The 17,860-nt window shown below is 37.3% G+C and overlaps 2 protein-coding genes and 1 pseudogene across 2 annotated transcripts; all 3 read right to left on the bottom strand.

Moving 5' to 3' along the window:
• Nucleotides 1-3,437: 3,437 nt before the first annotated feature.
• On the bottom strand, nt 3,438-6,547 carry LOC130139259 (disease resistance protein RGA2-like). The gene is made up of 2 exons (XM_056315809.1): nt 5,296-6,547; nt 3,438-3,701 (listed from the first exon to the last, which is right to left on the bottom strand). The coding sequence occupies exon 1, from the start codon at nt 6,427-6,429 to the stop codon at nt 5,296-5,298; it is 1,134 nt and encodes a 377-aa protein (XP_056171784.1). The 5' UTR covers nt 6,430-6,547; the 3' UTR covers nt 3,438-3,701.
• LOC130139258 (putative disease resistance protein RGA3) lies at nt 6,525-7,971 on the bottom strand. The gene has a single exon (XM_056315808.1). The coding sequence runs from the start codon at nt 7,879-7,881 to the stop codon at nt 6,697-6,699; it is 1,185 nt and encodes a 394-aa protein (XP_056171783.1). The 5' UTR covers nt 7,882-7,971; the 3' UTR covers nt 6,525-6,696.
• Nucleotides 7,972-13,537: 5,566 nt separating this feature from the next.
• Nucleotides 13,538-15,962, bottom strand: LOC115665578 (putative disease resistance protein RGA1; annotated as a pseudogene).
• Between the last annotated feature and the right edge of the window lie 1,898 nt (nt 15,963-17,860).

The raw sequence follows: 17,860 nt of genomic DNA, 5'->3' as shown, positions 1-17,860 counted from the left end.
GGATCTATTTTTAAAGCGTGTCGCCTACAACATGCAATTTTTGAGAGAGAGAACCTTGCTCATGAAAGGCAAGAAAAACAGCAAAGACAAGAGAGACTTCAAATAAGAAAGATTTTCAATTCAAGTGAGCTAAAATTTCAAGTATGAGAGCTTAGAGAGAACTTACCATGCTTGGAAATTATCAGATTGAAGCTTATTTATAGGAAAATGAAATGATTCATAGTGGGACATGAGGTGAAGGGTATCCAAAATGATGGACAAGGCCGGAAAAATGATGTGCAAGGTTAAAAGGTACACAAAACCGGGGCCAAAATGACCACCCCGCCCTCAAACACATTAATGGAGAATTCCTTAGAGCCCGTTTGGTATATCTGTGGTTGAATTGTAATTATGCTATGAAATGATGTAACACATGTTTTAAAGTTGGATGGGACAGATTCTCGACAGATGTTGTGAACTGTTGCAGCTTTGGATAGATTGTACTTGTTGAGGTGTTTACAAAAACGTTTTTAAAAAGTTACAACACCCCTTTTCACAGCTGAAACCGTTGCAAGAAAGTTGAACTGAATAGCCTCTTACCTAAACAAGAACATGGAGGCTGAAATTGACAAAGCAATGATATTTTTACATCTTGCTACTCTATAAAGAGCGGGAGGGTCTTGAATCAACAAAAGATACACCTCACATTTCATTTTTGAATGTTTAAAAATGAAAATATCAACATGGAAACTATCATCTCGTTTGAGGAAAAAAACAGGAGCTCTATCACCATCTCATGTGTACATTAAGACATTCTTGACCTGAAAGGAAGCACGTGAAGCCTTCATAGATCCGTTCTGCGATTGAATTTTTATCGAATAACAAAATTTGCAAGTACTTCTCTCATTAGTAACCGAATTTGGGGCAACTAAATAGAGGGAGGAGGGAAGGGCACTTGAGGAGTGACAAAATTTATGGGGGAGAGAGAGAGAGAGAGAAAGGAAGATTGCCCTCTGGTCCATTTAAACTTGTATATTTTGGCCTCTCCTTATAATTTACGAGCAATTGTTACTCAAAATACCGTATAAAGATCTCAACAAAAAATTCTCTAGAGAGAGATGTACTTAGAAACCAAGAGTTTCGCTGCCATTTTCGACCGCCCGTTGGTCATTTATGGCCTTCCATCCATTCCCCGCAGTAGGGATCTCGCTTCCGATGTCATCGATCATCACCTTCGACTTGTTCATGCTCTAAGGAGCAATTGGGGCCTGTACGCTTGAGTGAAGTGTCTTCTTGTCGGTCGACAGGAGGAAGATCGGTGTTAGTCGGTCTAAAAGGTGCTCCAAGGAGGACAGTGATTCGAGGGGATGGGCAGTGGCTGGGGTCTTGGCTCGGGTTAGACCCGATGTCTTATGAGATCCGTCGACGATGGCTTACTGACATCAAAATCCATTCAAGCTGTGCATGCTATAGCTTTCTTTTCATTTTGTGTATAGATTTAGTGTATGTTCAAAATCATCTTCGGATTGATCGTAAACTGACTTTGTCATTTTGAATAGCAAAGCCACAAAGAACTTCTTGGCTTCTTTTCGACATGGTCTCTTATGTTGAAAATATATCTTGAGTTTAAGTCCAAATCAAAAATCTAAATTTTAGAAATAATAAAAAAAAAGAATTCAAAACAAAGTTTCGGAAATTAGCTTTTCGAATGTGAGATGGAGTCTCCGTCCGTTGCAAAAGGAAAGTCTAATTGCGTCAAAGAAAGGATGGAAACACTACTTGAATCCGGCCCAGGAAAAGTCAAAAGAGGAAAGTCCAAACTTTGACTGGTTGATCGAATAACATGATTTCCTAATCCATGTTGACGTGGGCTTCTGAAGGTGTTTTCTTTTGGCTATAAATATACTCAGTAGGCACTTTGGGCAGTGGTTGTTGATGAATACGTGAAGTTATTCTTGAAGTGCCGCTTGTGTGCAAGTGCTTGGTGGTGGGCAATTTTCGTGGTTTTGTTTGTGGAATTACACAAAAAATTTAAGTGTTTGTAGCGATTAAATCTTGTGATAAGATTTGTGTATAAATCATTTACGAGATTGAGAGATTATTTCGTGAGGAATTATGAGGTTAAACACTGCATTAGCTATTGAGTCTAATTTGGGCTTGAGAAATATTTAGAGTGTTTGAGTAACTCGAGTATGGTTGTAATCTCCGTTGTATCGCTTGATCTACAGTGGAATTCCGTACTGCTCTTCCAGTCAACGTAGGTCACTACGATCAAACTACGTAAATCTGGTATCTGATTTATTTTCTTATTCTGTTAATTTCAATGTTCGATCGCTTGGCTTCTGTAACATCTCCCAACATCTTCCGATGGTTAGTTTTCATCCTACGGACATATTAGTCCACATGCTCTCCAAAGATTATTCAAAAGATAGCTGGTGTACCGGTAATCTTTGGGAAGCCACTTCGTTGACTGCGGGTTTTGCCGAAACTAGGCAACTCCCCTTAGCGCCTTCCATGAACGAATCTTCCATCTCATTCCACGTGCTACAAGTTCGACCATTGTCCTCTACGTCGTTGTACACGAGCTTAGCAAGCACTGTTTTGTCTAAACATCCCGTCCTAATTATTATGGTAGGGCATGCAATCCAAACCGGCTCAGCACACTCTCTACGATGTTAAGAAGGACCGATTCGGCCATTTTCTTTTTTTTCCATTGGAAAAACAGTAGGGGGTATCCAGAGAGCTTCATGAACCGCAAACAATGAATGCCAATCGTCCCTCGTCTTTGGCTAAAGATCATAATGGCTATACTAAAAACCGTTCCAACTAAATGGATCATTATGTTTTATAAGCAATGGACCGAACATTACGGTTTTAATATGGTACGACTCGACCATTGGTTCTTCTAGGACATGGCTTTATGGTTATCTTTCTGTTTTCTCATGTCACGGTGAAAACCGGTTGGGCCGAATCTACGGACCGAGCCCCCTCAACCTCATTCTCGTCTTCAGGATGTCCCATTTGAGCAGTTCTGGGCACTCTAGTGAAGTCATGAAAGCAACCGAGGAGGTGCTAAACTTATGAGGAACCATAGCATACACAATCATGAGTTCAAACAAAAATATGTGAGGGATTAAAATTGATAAAGGCTCTAAGCATAAAACAAAGATGTTATTGTCCATGCAATTAGCCTTCGTGCATTTATTTTCATAAGATTCAGTCCCACGAGCAAAAGGAAAAGAAAAACGTACTCTTCCTATGTGGAAGAGAAGTAAAACAGAATAAAAGTGAAAAAATATATATGATTTTCTAAATGCATTATGTCTCGGAAACTCTTTATATAATCTGGTGAAATAATCATAAAATGATCAAGCAACTAGCACTAAAATACCATAAATAAGATTTGATGGTGCAGCGTGATTTCACTAGCTGTCCATGAATGAAAGATATCTATCGCGCTAAGGATATTCAGACAAAGATAATGCTACAGTTGGTCTCATACAACACGAATACGGCGTTCTCTCCATAGAGAAATTTGCAATACAAACACAAATAAGGGATAAAGAACTACACTTATTCAAGGGGCAAAAGAAAAAGGTACAATATCAACGGCCATTCTTTTCATCCCTGAAAATGAAAGATATTGAGAGAGTAGTAGCTGAGTGCACGTCCATATGTTTGCGGAGACCCTCATGGCGTGGCAAACAGATTTGGGAGTTCATCTGCGGTCAAAAGGGAAAAATAAAAGAAATGAGCTTAGAGTATTTATAACATAATATTCTGGCACTGATTGCAGTGTCATGCGGATTAGTCATTCTTAGATTTCCTGCTACGAAAATATTTTTCAGTCATTACCAAAATTAATTTTTACATGGTTGTAAATTCCTTTGAATAGAAGCTGGTGTGGAAGGTTTCGCTTGTATAAAAACGTGTGGAAATTTTGGTTCTTACAAGTTTTCCTCAAAATTTTTGTTAAAACAAAATATCACGACTCCAAAGGTACATGTGTCCAATTGATTTACTATTGATAGGTTACATCGAAATGGAGGGTCCATATACAACCTCTATCTAATTCATTTGATGTACACAATTTGACTTTTTGTTAATTCAAAATACATGAAACTTTCGCAACATGTAAATATTAGCAAGCAGATATATATATATATATATATATATATATATATATATTCTTAAAGTTGAATAACATTTTAAATTTTAGCGAGAAAACAAAAAAATAGAAAAACCTTTTACTTTTGCTTAATTGGGAATAAACAAGCCCTGTAACTGTTGAGTTGAGGACCTATGTATTACTATCCTATGTCACTAGCTGGCAGACCCATGCTTCGCTCGGGCCATTTTTCACGACAAATTAATTTTTTTACAAATATTCAAGCCAGTGAGAAAAGGGCATCCTATTTTGTAGAAATATTCTTAGCCACTTAAATTCCCTCTTTTGCCATTTATGTTATATCTTAAAAAATAACGTGCGAGGGTGAATCGATGCATAGAAAAGTTCCAAAGGTGGCCCAGCAATTTTGGGATTTAGCTTTATGCTTTTTTGTCATATAAAGTACTATAAAAAAAATGAAAACAGTCTAGTTATAAAAAGTTGGACCACATCACCATAAAGAATCGTGAGCATTAGACATGTGCTACTATATTGATTTAAAAAAATTAATTGAAGACATTTCGATGGTTTTTTTTAATAAGATAGAGAAAATTATTTATTCTCAAATGGGAAAGTTAAATTAAAAGTGAATAGATTTCCCTATGCGTTAACTTTATTTGCGGATGTCTTTATTAAGTGTCTTGCCAATAAAGATTATCCCATATTTTTTCAAAATACATTATTTTGAGTAGCAATCTTCTCATGCTCTGCACGGAACTAGATTCACGGCATAGAAATGTTGTTTTTCGTTTTATTGTTTGAGTTAAAAGTTTTAGATAGTGTTACGAATTGAGTATGTAGTTTTAAGTATAAATCCAATGTTAAATGCAAACTTCAATGTTTTGATTAAATAGTAACTCAACTGAAGATCTACTGCTCGTTTCTTTGAGTTTAAGATATTATTTTTTTAATAAATTTGATTTGGTTAATTATTTTAAATATAACTATCTAATATTTAATTCCTTTTGCAATGTAATGACCTATATATTGTTGATTGTATCTTAGTAAATATTTTTTTTTCCATATCATTTTTTTTCTTTTTCTAAGCAGTACTTTAATTAAATTTCAATTCAATTGAAGAAATAAGTGAATCTCAATATATGGGTATGTTACATGTAAGAACAGAGAAGAAATAGATAGATCCGTACCTAATCCTCCGTCCATTGTACCTTTACACCATCAAGTTCAATTTGAGGAATGTGAGCGATTTTGGGCCAATCCTTGCCAGTTGTTGGTCGACATCTCTCGCTCAGTTCACCACAATCATCGATCCATAATTTTTTGAGGGCAGTGAGGGGCTGGATTTCTTGCGGCATAGACAATAAATTGGGACAATGGATCAAGTTAATAAATTTTAGACATGTATGATTGCGCAGCCATTCAGGTACAGCCACGAAGCTCAAGCATTGACTGATAGAGAAGGACTCCAAAGTGTGAGCAGATTCGTTAAAGCATTGGAGCAGCTCCATCACCTGTTCGGACTGTGATATTGACAACGCACGAAGATTAGAAGGAAAGTTGGACTTGTTCTCGTTGGTCAACACGAGCTTGCAATTACGAATTTCCAAGACCTCTAGGGCGATTAGTTCCCCAAAAGGCAGAGATATTGGTCTCCCACAATCTAAAATTATCAACCGTCGAAGGCGAGTTAGTCGGCAAGCACCTTCAAACAAAACTTCGAGATTTTGGCATCCTTCAAGGGCCAAAATTTGCAAATTTTCCAGGTACTGTATTCCACTTTTTTGCAGACTCTTTTGCTTTGTTGTAATGGATAGAAATGTAAGGCTGACGAGCCTCTTCATATTTTTGGGTAGATCACCTAGCTCTGAGCAACCATCGAGGGACAAGTTTTGTAAACTCTGCAGCTCACAAATGGTATCTGGAAGCTTCTTCAATCGCTTGTTGTCATGGAGTAATAACGTCCTCAAGTGCTTCAAGTTGCATATGGAACTCGGCAGCTCCTCAAAACTACCAGTCGCCAAATCCAGATACCATAAGTGGTTACACTTAGAGATGCATGTTCTAACAAACTCTCTAGTAATAACTTCATCATCAACGACAAAGGGAAATACTATTGCACGTAGCCTCTTTGAAGTTGGCTTCCTTAGAAAAGGTGGAACTCCATTGAAATTTGAGATTCCCTCTAACGAAGTGCTAGAGAATGAAACATACCGAACTCCTTCTGAAATTTCTGTAGTATTTAAGCCAACACTAGAGCAATCATGTTGTGCCACAATCGTTGCAAGAGAATGGACTAGATCGTGCATTTTAAAAAATAACATCGAGTCGAACTCTTGAACTTCTTGGATCAAAGATCTCTTCCACAACTCGTTGAGATACTCAACACCAACATCTTCCAATGATAGATCTTCCCCTGTTAAACTAATGAGTCCTAAACCCTTCCATAACCAAGCTAACTCATGGCTATTGATTTCACATGCTTTGCCAAGAAGAGATAATGTGGCAAAACATCGTTTTAAGTGGGACGGTAAATGATCATAGCTAAGCTTAAGTACCGGAAGAATGTCATTTTTTTCTGCCACTAACTTTCATGTCTCGCTATCTCTTATATGTGCCCAATGCCGTACTTCATCCTTTGTATAAACTAGACTCCCCAAAGTTTTCAAAAGGAGAGGAACTCCTTGACATTTAATGACAATGTCATTTCCAATGTCAAGGAGATCAAGACGTGGTTGCTTTTCCTTTTGATCGAACGCCCATTTTTTGAACATGGCCATGGAGTCTTCATGAGAAAGACCTTCTAGATTATGTGTTGGATGGGTACCCATTATAAAAGCGACTTTTGAATTGCGTGTTGTCACAATTATCTTGCTTCCACTAGCTCCTTCGATCAGCAAAGCTTTCAATTCTTCCCACCTACTACGATCATCGCTCCATACGTCATCCAAGACTAGCAGAAATTTCTTGTCTTTGATGGTGTTTCGCAGAAAGGTTTGTGATTGCTGAATATCAAGGTTACTCAAGCTTTGACCAGTTGCATCTTTGATGATACCGTCAATAGTTTTTTTTAAATCAAAGTCCTCAGGAACACACACCCATAGTCGCAACTCGAATTGCTCTTTCACACCGTCGTCATTGTAAACTAATTTAGCTAGGGTCGTCTTACCCAAACCTCCTATTCCAACAATAGGAATCACCGAGAGATTTTTGTCATTTGGCCGCATCAATATCTCAATTATCTTTTGTTTATCAACATCTCTTCCGATGACATCCAACTTGTTTATGAACGAATAAGTCATCTCTCGTGATCGCAAAGGCGCCACTCCACTGTCAGCACTCCGCACATTAAGATTGAATTGATCCTTTTCGATGGAAATTTTAGATAATGTCTCCCTAATCTCCTTGATCCTATGACTGATTTTTGCACGGAGTATTACCGGATTAGAGAGGGAAAAGAAGCGGTGTACCTTCTCTGAGATGCCCCCGTACCGACTGATTACCCGCTTTCGTAAGGCTTCACACTCGAGTTCATCGAGCACATCCTCCGCATCACACAACACGTGTCGAAGTCGACCTAGCCATTGTTGCAGGCGGTTGTTCTTCGCCTGTTGCTCCTCAGCATCTAACAGCACGGCTGTAATAGCAGCCAACGTATTTTTAAGCTCGCGGATCTGATCTTCGACGCTGTAAATTGCGACAGCTTCTTGGAACACCGGTGATGCTATCTTCCCCAGCACACCCTGTGCGATGCTGAAAAGGAGTGATTCAGCCATGCTAAGTTATGGGGAAATTGATTTCAGGCTATTTGGTTTTGAGACGAATAGAAGAGCACACTATGTCTTCCTTTTGTGAGTTAGCTGCTATGACGACGACTTCCTTACAGTTGGATGAAAGGAAGGTTCCTTCCTTACGAGCGGCCGGCAAGTCAACAGAAACGCGCTTTCTACCTTCCCTTTATCTTACCTAACCAGGAATGAAGACTTTCGGTTCCACCGATCAGATAGCTACCGTTCTGTCTTTTCCTTGAAAGAGTCGTCCCAAATAATTTGAGGAGAAAAAGGATGCGCTACCCAGATTCACCAACAAACGCGATAAACTGATACTAATTCTAAATTAAATTAACAACTAAATAGCATGCACAGTTTAATGATAATTCGATGCACCTTTGCTAAAATATTTTCATGAATTAGTTCACTGGCCATTACAAAATCAATTATAAGTATCGACTACTGTACTCTTTTCACAGTATCAAATGAACATGAACATTCCTTAGCAAAAAAAATTATATTTCAGGCTCTGTTTGGCTCACGGAACATAAATAATTCAGAAAACAATTTTTTTAAAACCGATCACTTGTACCGCTCGAAATAATTAGCCAGTGAAAAATATTTTCATTATCGGCAATAATTTGTCTGAATATTTTCGAAAATGATGAAAAATATTTTTCGTTCATTTATTTCTATAAATAATATAAGCGATCATTTCTAAAAAAATAATTTTTAAATAATTCATTTGCCTCGAAGCAAACGAAACTTTAGTCACAGATGTTCATGCCAAAAAGCCATTTTGCTTTCTGTTTTGCTATGACAACTAGGAAAAACATGCGCCAGCCAGCAAAGCCCTAATAAGTCTTTATTTTATCTCATTAAAATTACGCATGCAACAAATTTTATGTATATTAAATTTCCAATCAACTCATTCACTTATCCTCAAAATAACATTAACTCACAAAACCCGGACTCGCACTTCGCTGGAGAACGTCGTTCTCCGATGGGATTTGGAGGATGGAGGGGACGGGTTGATCAAGACTGTGGTGGATTTGCACGGCGACGAGGAAGAGAATTTGATCGATATCGACATTTTAGAATTTGATCGATATTGACATTTCTCCGGCTAGACAGTATCACAATTGATAGGTTATATTGGGCTTATCCATCAAATTGATGTTGAAATTTGAACGTGAATACGAAGATTTCGGATTCCATTTATTTATTGGGGATGAGAGAGTTTTTGAGAAATTGAAATCTGTGACAAGAGTGGAATCGGGTATTGCATACATCAACGGTCAAAGTGCGCACGTCGCCTGATCCAAAGGTCTGAAAATTGAGTTTACGTGGAATTATTGAAAATTCATTTTAATGGACAAAATGGGAAGGGACAACAAGGACTTTTCACGTATCAGTGGATGAGAGAGATCACGACATTGCACCGACTCATGAAGACCCGGCTCGCTTTGCCCCGCCCCGATAAGCCCTTGCGGGGCCCACCCCGTGTAAAGTTATATCTTTGTCACTTTAAGAATTAATACCACAAAAAATTCTAAATTACGTACACTACAACACAAATACCTTCAACTTTTTTTGTGTGTCACTAAAAACCAAAACTTGCCCGTTATGACACACGTACCCCAAAATTTTTTAATGTCATAAAAATCCCAAACTTATACTAAGGGGCAACGCCGGGTATATATTCGTGCGTAAAAGTTATATAATCCGGCCTTTAATTATTCTTCAATTTTATTATAAGTAAAATTTATTGAGGATTGACTTATAGATAAAATTAAAGTTAAAAAAAAAACTTTAACCCTTATAAAGGGACAAGAAATTGGATTGATAAAATAAAAGAAAATAACCTCCGATACGTCAAAATAATACCTTTTATCTAAGACATGAGATATATGTAACTATTTGATTATAATTGAATTTTATTACAAGTACATTTAAAGGATAAAAGGAGACTTTAAGCTAATAAATGGACACACAATGAATTGAAAATAGATAAACTTGTTATGTTAAAATGATAGTTCAAGATATAAAATAAACGAAAGTGCAAATTGTTCTATCAAATAAATGAGAATTACAATTGCAAAAGATGGACAAATGAGTGCCTTACCACCAGGAATCACATCTGTAACCGCCAACTAGGTGCGCGCATTAATGAATTTAAAGATGCTAAAGTGCAAACCTTGATTTTTATTCTTCCTTTCGAGATGTTTCGACAATTTTCCTTCATAAGACCAAAGAAATTCCAATGTTGAACCGAACCGAGCATAACCGAACATCTGATCTCCCTATTCCACCCCACTACAACCATTAGAACTGTTCGTTTTTAATAAGAAAAATTGGAGGAAAACGAAGCATCGGATGGACATAAGTCTATTCATCCAATGAAAACAATGCTTGGCCCACATGGCGACCAATTGAGAAACATCGAACCAATTTATGCCAAAAAAAAAATTGGTACAATCATATTATGTTGTCAAGCTTATTGATAATTGGGTGAACAAATTAATAGCTAGCTTATTCATTTTTCATTATTAATTTGCAATTGGAAATTTATGTCATAAATACATAGTCACCATGTCCATAACCTTACTACTGAATATATTAGTCCAATAAATGTGGGTAGTCCAAAGATGTACAATTGAGTCAAACTTGCATAAGAAAGTCGACACATCTTAATAAATTCATTCTACATTGTTTATCCAATGATCAATTTTTATGCTGCATATCTATCCATCTACATATAGAAAATGTGAAGGATACTGCTTGTCTTCTCTCCGGTGGCAAATTGTAATTTCGCCAATACAGATGTACGATTCTGGGCTTGTCTTGAGGCTTCTGTTCATCACTTGGACCCACAGATACCCCCACTCTCTCTCTCTCTCTCCTTTTTAACTTTTGTTTTTTTACGAGTCTATTATATTTTTTTTCATTTAATTCTGTATCAACATAATTATTTCGGGAGTCCTAGTATTGATCCGGTACTCGAGCCTTAAACTTTCAAATTGTACAATTAAATTCTAAAAATTGTCGACGTTCTTCACGTTAGTCCTTTCCGTCAAGGAGTCGGAACTCAAACCTTAAGCCGAGTGAAAAATGGCTTAAATTATTATTTTATTTTGAAAAAAAGAGAGAGAGAGAGGGTTGCTCATCCAATTAGAAAGGGGAAAAATTAGCACCAATGATGGCCAATCTATGTAAATGATATATATCTATGGAAGACTCATATTTTTTATGACCAAGACTTTCTCTTCTTTGTTTTCTTTTTTTTGTGCGTTCTTATCCCACTTTTTTTTCCTTTGACAAGTCATGTCCTTTTCATGCCACATGACAACGTTCTTTGAAAAAGAAAAATCGCACCAAAAATCCGCGTTCGTTAGAGTTCTATCATTCTCTCCTGCGTCCATGACAATCTTGACGTGAAAGGAAGTACGTGAAGCGTTCAAATTTCCGTTCTCCGATTGAGTTTTCGTCGAAGAGCAAGATTTGCAAGTGGCCTCTCTCGTAAGAAACCGATTTTGGGGGCAATTGAGGAGAGGGAGAAGGGAAGGGCATCTGAGGAGGGAGAAAAACTGACGGGGAGTCGTGGAACGAGAGATACTTAATCGAGATCTAAATAGAAAATTCTTTAGAGAGGGACGTGTGTAGACACCGAGAGTTTCTGCCGACGTTTTCGACCGCATATTGATCATTTAGGGCCTTCCAACTTTTCTTGGAAGTGTGTATCTCGCTCCCGATGTCATCGATCGTCGCCTTTGGCTTGTTCATTGGCTAAGGAGCAATCGGGGCACGTACGCTTGAGCGAAGTGTCTGCTCGGCGATGGTCGGGGGGAAGATCGGTGTTACTTGGTCTGAAAGGTGCTCCAAGGAGGACAATGATTCGAGGGGAAGGGTGGCAGTGGCTGGGGTCTTGGCTCAGCTAGACCCGACGTCCTATGAGATCCGTCGACGTTGGCTTATTGATATCAAAATCCATTCAAGTTGTGCATGCTATAGCATTCTTTCTTTTCATTTTGTGTGTAGATTTAGTGTGTTTTCGAGATCATCTTCTGATTGATCGTAAGCTGACTTGGTCATTCAGAATGACCAAGCCTCACCGAACTCTTCAGCTTCTTTTCGAAATGTGTTCTGCCAAACTTCTTCCGATGCTCGGTTTTCATTTGACAGACGTATCAGTCCACATGCTCTTCAAAGAGTACTCGAAAGATAGCTGGGTGTAGTATTCTTTGGGAAACATGGAACAAAATGTGAAACAACGTTTCATTTGGTGCGGCAAATTGTTGCAACTAAGTTTTGAGTGCGCGAAGGATGTTGTTTCTTTGTACTGATTCCCACACGCTGCTATTGTGTCTTATCGATACCCAGAATTGTTGATTTGGCCCCCAAGAGATTTCAGAGCAAGAGGAACTCACTTGCGTTTCTCGACGATTTTGATTGTGATCGCGATCCGTGCATTTTCTTGCTTTCAGTCGAATGCCCGTTTGAGAAAAAAGGAAGAAAGCGTCCGGAGAGGAAAGGCCTTGAACTTGAATGCTAATACGGATCCCATGAGGGAAACGACTTCGTGACTGCGAGTTGCCAAATGGGTCAGCAATTGCTCAATGTCCAAGGTATTTAATAGTGGGACTGTGATCAAGCCATGACTAATAGCATCTCTCAAGACGTTTCCAAAAGTTTTCTTTAGATCAAAATCATCATAAATGCATACCCATATTCTGAAATCAAATTGTTCTTGGACTTTTTGGTCGTTGTACACAAACTTAGTAAGCATGGTTTTGCCTAAACATCCCACCCAATTATGAGAGCACATGCAGTCTGAGCTGAGCTGGATCAGCACACTCTCAACGACGCTAAAAAAGGGTCAAGTTGGCCATTTTCTTTTCTCGCCATTTAAATTACAGCGGGGCGTATCAAGAGATCTTTATGATCCGCAAACAATGAATGCTAATTGTCGTCTCGTATTTTGTAGAAGGTCATAATGGCTATACTAAAAATTGTTCCAACTAAAAGGATCGTTTTATTTTATAAGCAATGGACCGAGCATTAAGGTTTTAATATGGTGTGTCTCGACCATTGGTTCATCTAGGACATATGGTTTAATGGTTATCTTTTTGTTTTCTCACTTTCAAGGTGAAAACCGGTTTGAGCTTCAAACGATACCGATTTGGCTAAATCTACGGACCGAGCCCCCTCACCCTCATTCTCATCTTCAGGATGTCCAATTTGGGCAGTTCTGTAAACTCTAGTGTAGTTATGAAATCAACCGAGGAGGTGCTGAACTTATGAGGAACCATAGCATGCACAATCATGAGTACAAACAAAAGTACCCGGGAGACTAATAAATCTGATGAAGGCTTTGAGCAGATAACAAAACATCTATCTTTCATGCTATTAGCCTTTGTGAATTCATATTCTAAGATTCAGTCTTAGTAGCAAAAGGAAAAGAAAAATCTAATCTTCCTATGTAGAAGTGAAGTAAAACAAATTCAAAACGAATAAGACATGGTTTTTCAAATGCATTATTCTGGGAAACTCTCTATGTAGTCTAGTGGAATAATTACAAAAAGGTTGAGTAATTGACGCTAATTTACCAAAAATAAAATTTGATGGTATGGCATGATGTCATTCACTATCCGTGGATGAAAGATAAATATCGATATAAGAAAATTCAAATAGAGATAATGCAACGGTTGATCTCATACAATACAAATCAAGCATTTTCTCCATAGAGAAATTTGCAATACAAACACAAATAATAAAGAAATGCACTCATTCAAGGAAATTAAGAAAGACATAATATCACTAGTCATTGTTTTCATCCATGAAAATGAAAGAGATTGACGAAGGATTAGCAGAGCATACGGCCAAATCTTTGCGGAGATCCACACGGTATGTCAAATGGATCGTGGGAGGTCTGCGCTCAAAAGAGAAAAAGAAAATCAGCTTGGAGTATTTGTAACACAGCATTATGGCATTTATTGTGGTGACGTACGAATTTGTCATTTGAGGACATGTATATTACTATCCTAAGTCACCAGCCGGCAAACCCGGAGCTCACTCAAGCCATTTTTCATGACAAATAATTACAAATATTCAATTTAGTGACAAAAGGAGATCCTATTTTGTAGAAATATTCTTGGCCACATAAATTTCCTCGTTTTTCCATTACATGTTACATCTTAAAAAAAAGAACATGCTAGGGTAAATTGATACATAAAGAAGTTCCAGAAGTGGCCCTGCATTTGAGGGATTTTAACTTTACGCTTTTTGTTATTTAGACAGCTATAAAAAAGAATGAAAGCGGTCCAATTGCTCTAAGTGACCCCTGATCTTACACATCTCTCTCAGCATATAACAATATTATATGTTTATCTCCTTTTCTTTTAAAAAATTTCACGCGAAAAATTACTTTGTGCTTGCAGTTAGGAAAGCATTTTTATGGCCATGGCTTCATTCACATGCATTGTTTGTGCCCCTATGCTAGCGCATTTTGAAAGAATGTTGTTGGAATTTTTTCACTTTGTGAGAGTTATTGGATTAAATCCGATTGTGCAAAGTAAAAAACCTTAGCGAAATAAGAATGTATATTACAAACATAATTAGAAATTGGTTATAAGAAGTTGAACCACATCACCATAAAAATCATGAACATAGATATGTGCAACTAAATTGATTGGACAAATTAATTGAATATTTTGATAGTTTTATAATAAGATTGAGAAAATTATTTTTTCCTGAAGTAGGAAAGTTAAATTGAAAGTGAACAGATTTCTTTGTGCGTTAAGTTTTCATGCGTATAAAGCTAAAATAAATAATTTTTTTATTGGATGATTTATCTTCATTAACGATTTTTTTGGCTGATGATTTCATTTTCATAGATGTTGATCATGCGCATTTTGCATTGGCTCCATCCGACCCTCCAACAATTTGTATTAAGCCAAGTGTCTTGCCAACAAATATTATCCAAGAGCCTTCAAAATACATTATTTGGAGTAGCAATCATTCATGGTATAAATTTTTTTTTGGTTTTATTCTCTGACTTAAATTTTTTAGATAGCATTACGAATTGAGTGTGTAGTTTTAAGTATAACTCAGTATTAAATGCAACTTCTAATTTTTTGGTCGAATTTAAATTGGATTAAATACTTTATAAATAGAATTATTTAATATTGAATTCCTTTTGCAATCAAATGATCTACTATTGATTGTATCTTAGTAAATATTTTTTTCATATCATTTTTTTTCTTTTTCTAATTGCAATACTTTAATTAAAGTTTAATTCGATTGAAGAATTAAGTGAATTGCTATATTACATCCAAGAACAAAGAACAAATAGATAGATGCTTACCTAATCCTCCGTCCATTGTACAGGTATAAGATCAAGTCGGATTCGAGGAATGTGAGCAATTTTGGGCCAATCCTCGCCAGCTGTTGGTTGACATCTCTCGCTCAGTTCACCACAATGTCCGACACGCAATTCTTTGAGGGCAATGAGGGACTTGATTCCTTGCGGCATAGATGATAAGTTGGGACATCGGATCAAGTGAATTATTCTGAGACGTGTATGATTAGATAGCCATTCGGGTACAACAATGAAGCACGGGCAATCATAGACAGAAAAGGACTCCAAAGTGCAGGCAGACTTATTGAAACATTGAAGCAACTCCATCACTTGTTCGAACATTGATATTGCCAGCGTACGAAGATTCGGAAAAAAAGATGGAGTTATTCCCTTTGGTCAACATGAGCTTGCAATTATCAATATTCAAGTACTCTAGGGCCACTAATTCCACGAAAGGCAGAGAAATTGGTTCCCCACAATCTTCAATTTCCAACTTTCGAAGGCGAGTCAGCTGGCCAGTACCTTCAAACAAAACCTGAAGATTTGGGCATCCAGTGAGTCCCAAAAATTGTAGATTTTCCAAGTATTGTATTCCACATTCTTGCAGACTCTTTTACTTTGTTGTTACGTATATATGTCTAAGGCTGACAAGCCTCTTCATATTTTTGGGTAAATCACCTAGCTTTGATGTAACGTCCTGAATTTCGCCCACTTCCGGGATTAATAACATAGATGGTTATTTCTCATTTCGTTTTAGTAAGTCTCGCCCAGAACTGATCATTCTCGGGATACTGACCGATAGGGAATGGCTAATTAGGAAAACGGTGCATGGACCCAAGAACTCGACCGTGAATCGGGTCTGATTTCCGAGAAACGACGAGGGAATATTTTGTGCCAATGTGGGCCGGTCCAAGGAGGGTGACGGATTTGGTTTGGCCAACGACGCACGATCGGATCGCGGGTGATACCGCACGACTGAGAGTGCGCGTGGCGAACGATCCCGAACTTAATCCGAACAATCGCGACCCCTGGAACTAGTGATAAATTCTCGTGTTCTCTGGAAAATCGAGACCGTCATGACTCGAGTAATCCTAAGTCGATACGCGTAACCCCTAAACAGCAGCCCGTTAGTGAGAGACGCTAAAATCGCAAATTGAGCGAAATCGATCGTGGAATTGAATCCGGACTTCGGTGTCGAATTTCGTGGGCGTACGCGACTATTTTACAAGGACAACGTCGTATAAGTGTGGCCACTCATATTTGGGATCAATAGAGCCGAAAATTGGAAATTTAACCCGGGACCGAAAAATTACCGTTTTGCCCATGTGCCCTAGCCTTGTATTCCGAATTTTGGGGATTAATTGGGGATTATTTTAGGGTTTTATATTGATTGTTTCAGCCCAATAATACAAGAAATGTTGGTCAATTGTGCCCCTAGATATTTTAGATAGAATTAATCTCTACCCTTGGATCAGGGGCAAGTTAGTCTTTTGGTGCAAGGTGGTTCACCAACCCCACTATCTCACTCTCTCTATACACTCTATAGTCTCTCTCTCCCTGTCGCGACCTAAAAAAAATCGGGTTTTCCGATCTTAGGCTAATGGATTACTATATCAATTAAATTAACTAACCTAGCTCGAGTTCTCCCAAACTCTACCAATTCGCAACTTAGGTCCAATTATGGGCATGCAAATATTTTCAATGGGAGTCGCCACTAATCATTTAAGGTAAATTGATTAGAAACCTAAATAAAATAGCGGGAGTACTATTTTATTTCTGCGAACCAGAAATTATGGATTCGGGGACTTGGTTACGCTAGATTCCCTAACGCCCTTTCAGTACCAATTTCAAGAAAAATACTTAATTTGACAATTTTGATAAATCCTGACTTAGAGTTCAAAGGTGCAGAAATTTTCTTTTTTTGATTTTTTTTATTTATTTAAAGGAAAGCTAACCTATATGTAATGGCGTGCAAAAAATTGACATGCGATTAATGCAACATAACATGCAAACTATATGTCATGCGACGACGTGACCTATTTCTAATGACGGGCATATTATTTTTTTGTATTTTTTTTTCTTTAATGAAATTCGGAATTAAAAATATCAATTATCTAAACATGCAATTTTAAACTAAAGAAATTAACCTATTCTAGAGTAATATTTTTGGCATTTTTTTTATCAAAATTCGAAATTAAAATCAAGTAAAAAAAATATAACCGCTAAATCTTTCGAATTAAGTTTCGATCTGAAGCCTGACAGATCGATCCTAAAATTCGAAATACCCACTATGGAAATAACTCTATCTAAAGCCTGATAGATAGACTTATTTCCACGTGTGCGGTTGTGGATTAGGAAATTTTCCTAATCGATCACATCTTGAAAAAATTTAGATATCTCAAATCTCTTGGATATATTCAAACGATTTTGAAAATTCCAAATTCTACCCAAATTTGATAAGATCAGATATCCAAGATTTCAAAAAAAAAGGAAATAAATCCTAATTGAAATATTGCCTATTATCTAAGTATGCAAGATTAGATATCAATAAGCACAAATTAGGTAATAAAATATTCAAATCAAATCGGGATAAGATAATTACCTGATTTGCAGATTTCTTTCCTAATT

The sequence above is a fragment of the Syzygium oleosum genome, unplaced genomic scaffold (genome assembly GCF_021117445.2).
Source record: "Syzygium oleosum isolate NSW1041296 unplaced genomic scaffold, Sole_v2.1 Sole_v2.11, whole genome shotgun sequence".
Taxonomy (NCBI): Eukaryota; Viridiplantae; Streptophyta; class Magnoliopsida; order Myrtales; family Myrtaceae; genus Syzygium; species Syzygium oleosum.
Note: the sequence above shows the minus strand (reverse complement) of the source record. Positions and strands in the feature narration are given on the sequence as shown.

Excerpts from the sequence above, each read along its gene's own strand:
- LOC130139259 (XM_056315809.1), bottom strand. The coding sequence starts at position 6,429 with ATGTTATTTTTTAAAATGCACGATCTAGTCCATTCTCTTGCAACGATT.
- LOC130139258 (XM_056315808.1), bottom strand. The coding sequence starts at position 7,881 with ATGGCTGAATCACTCCTTTTCAGCATCGCACAGGGTGTGCTGGGGAAG.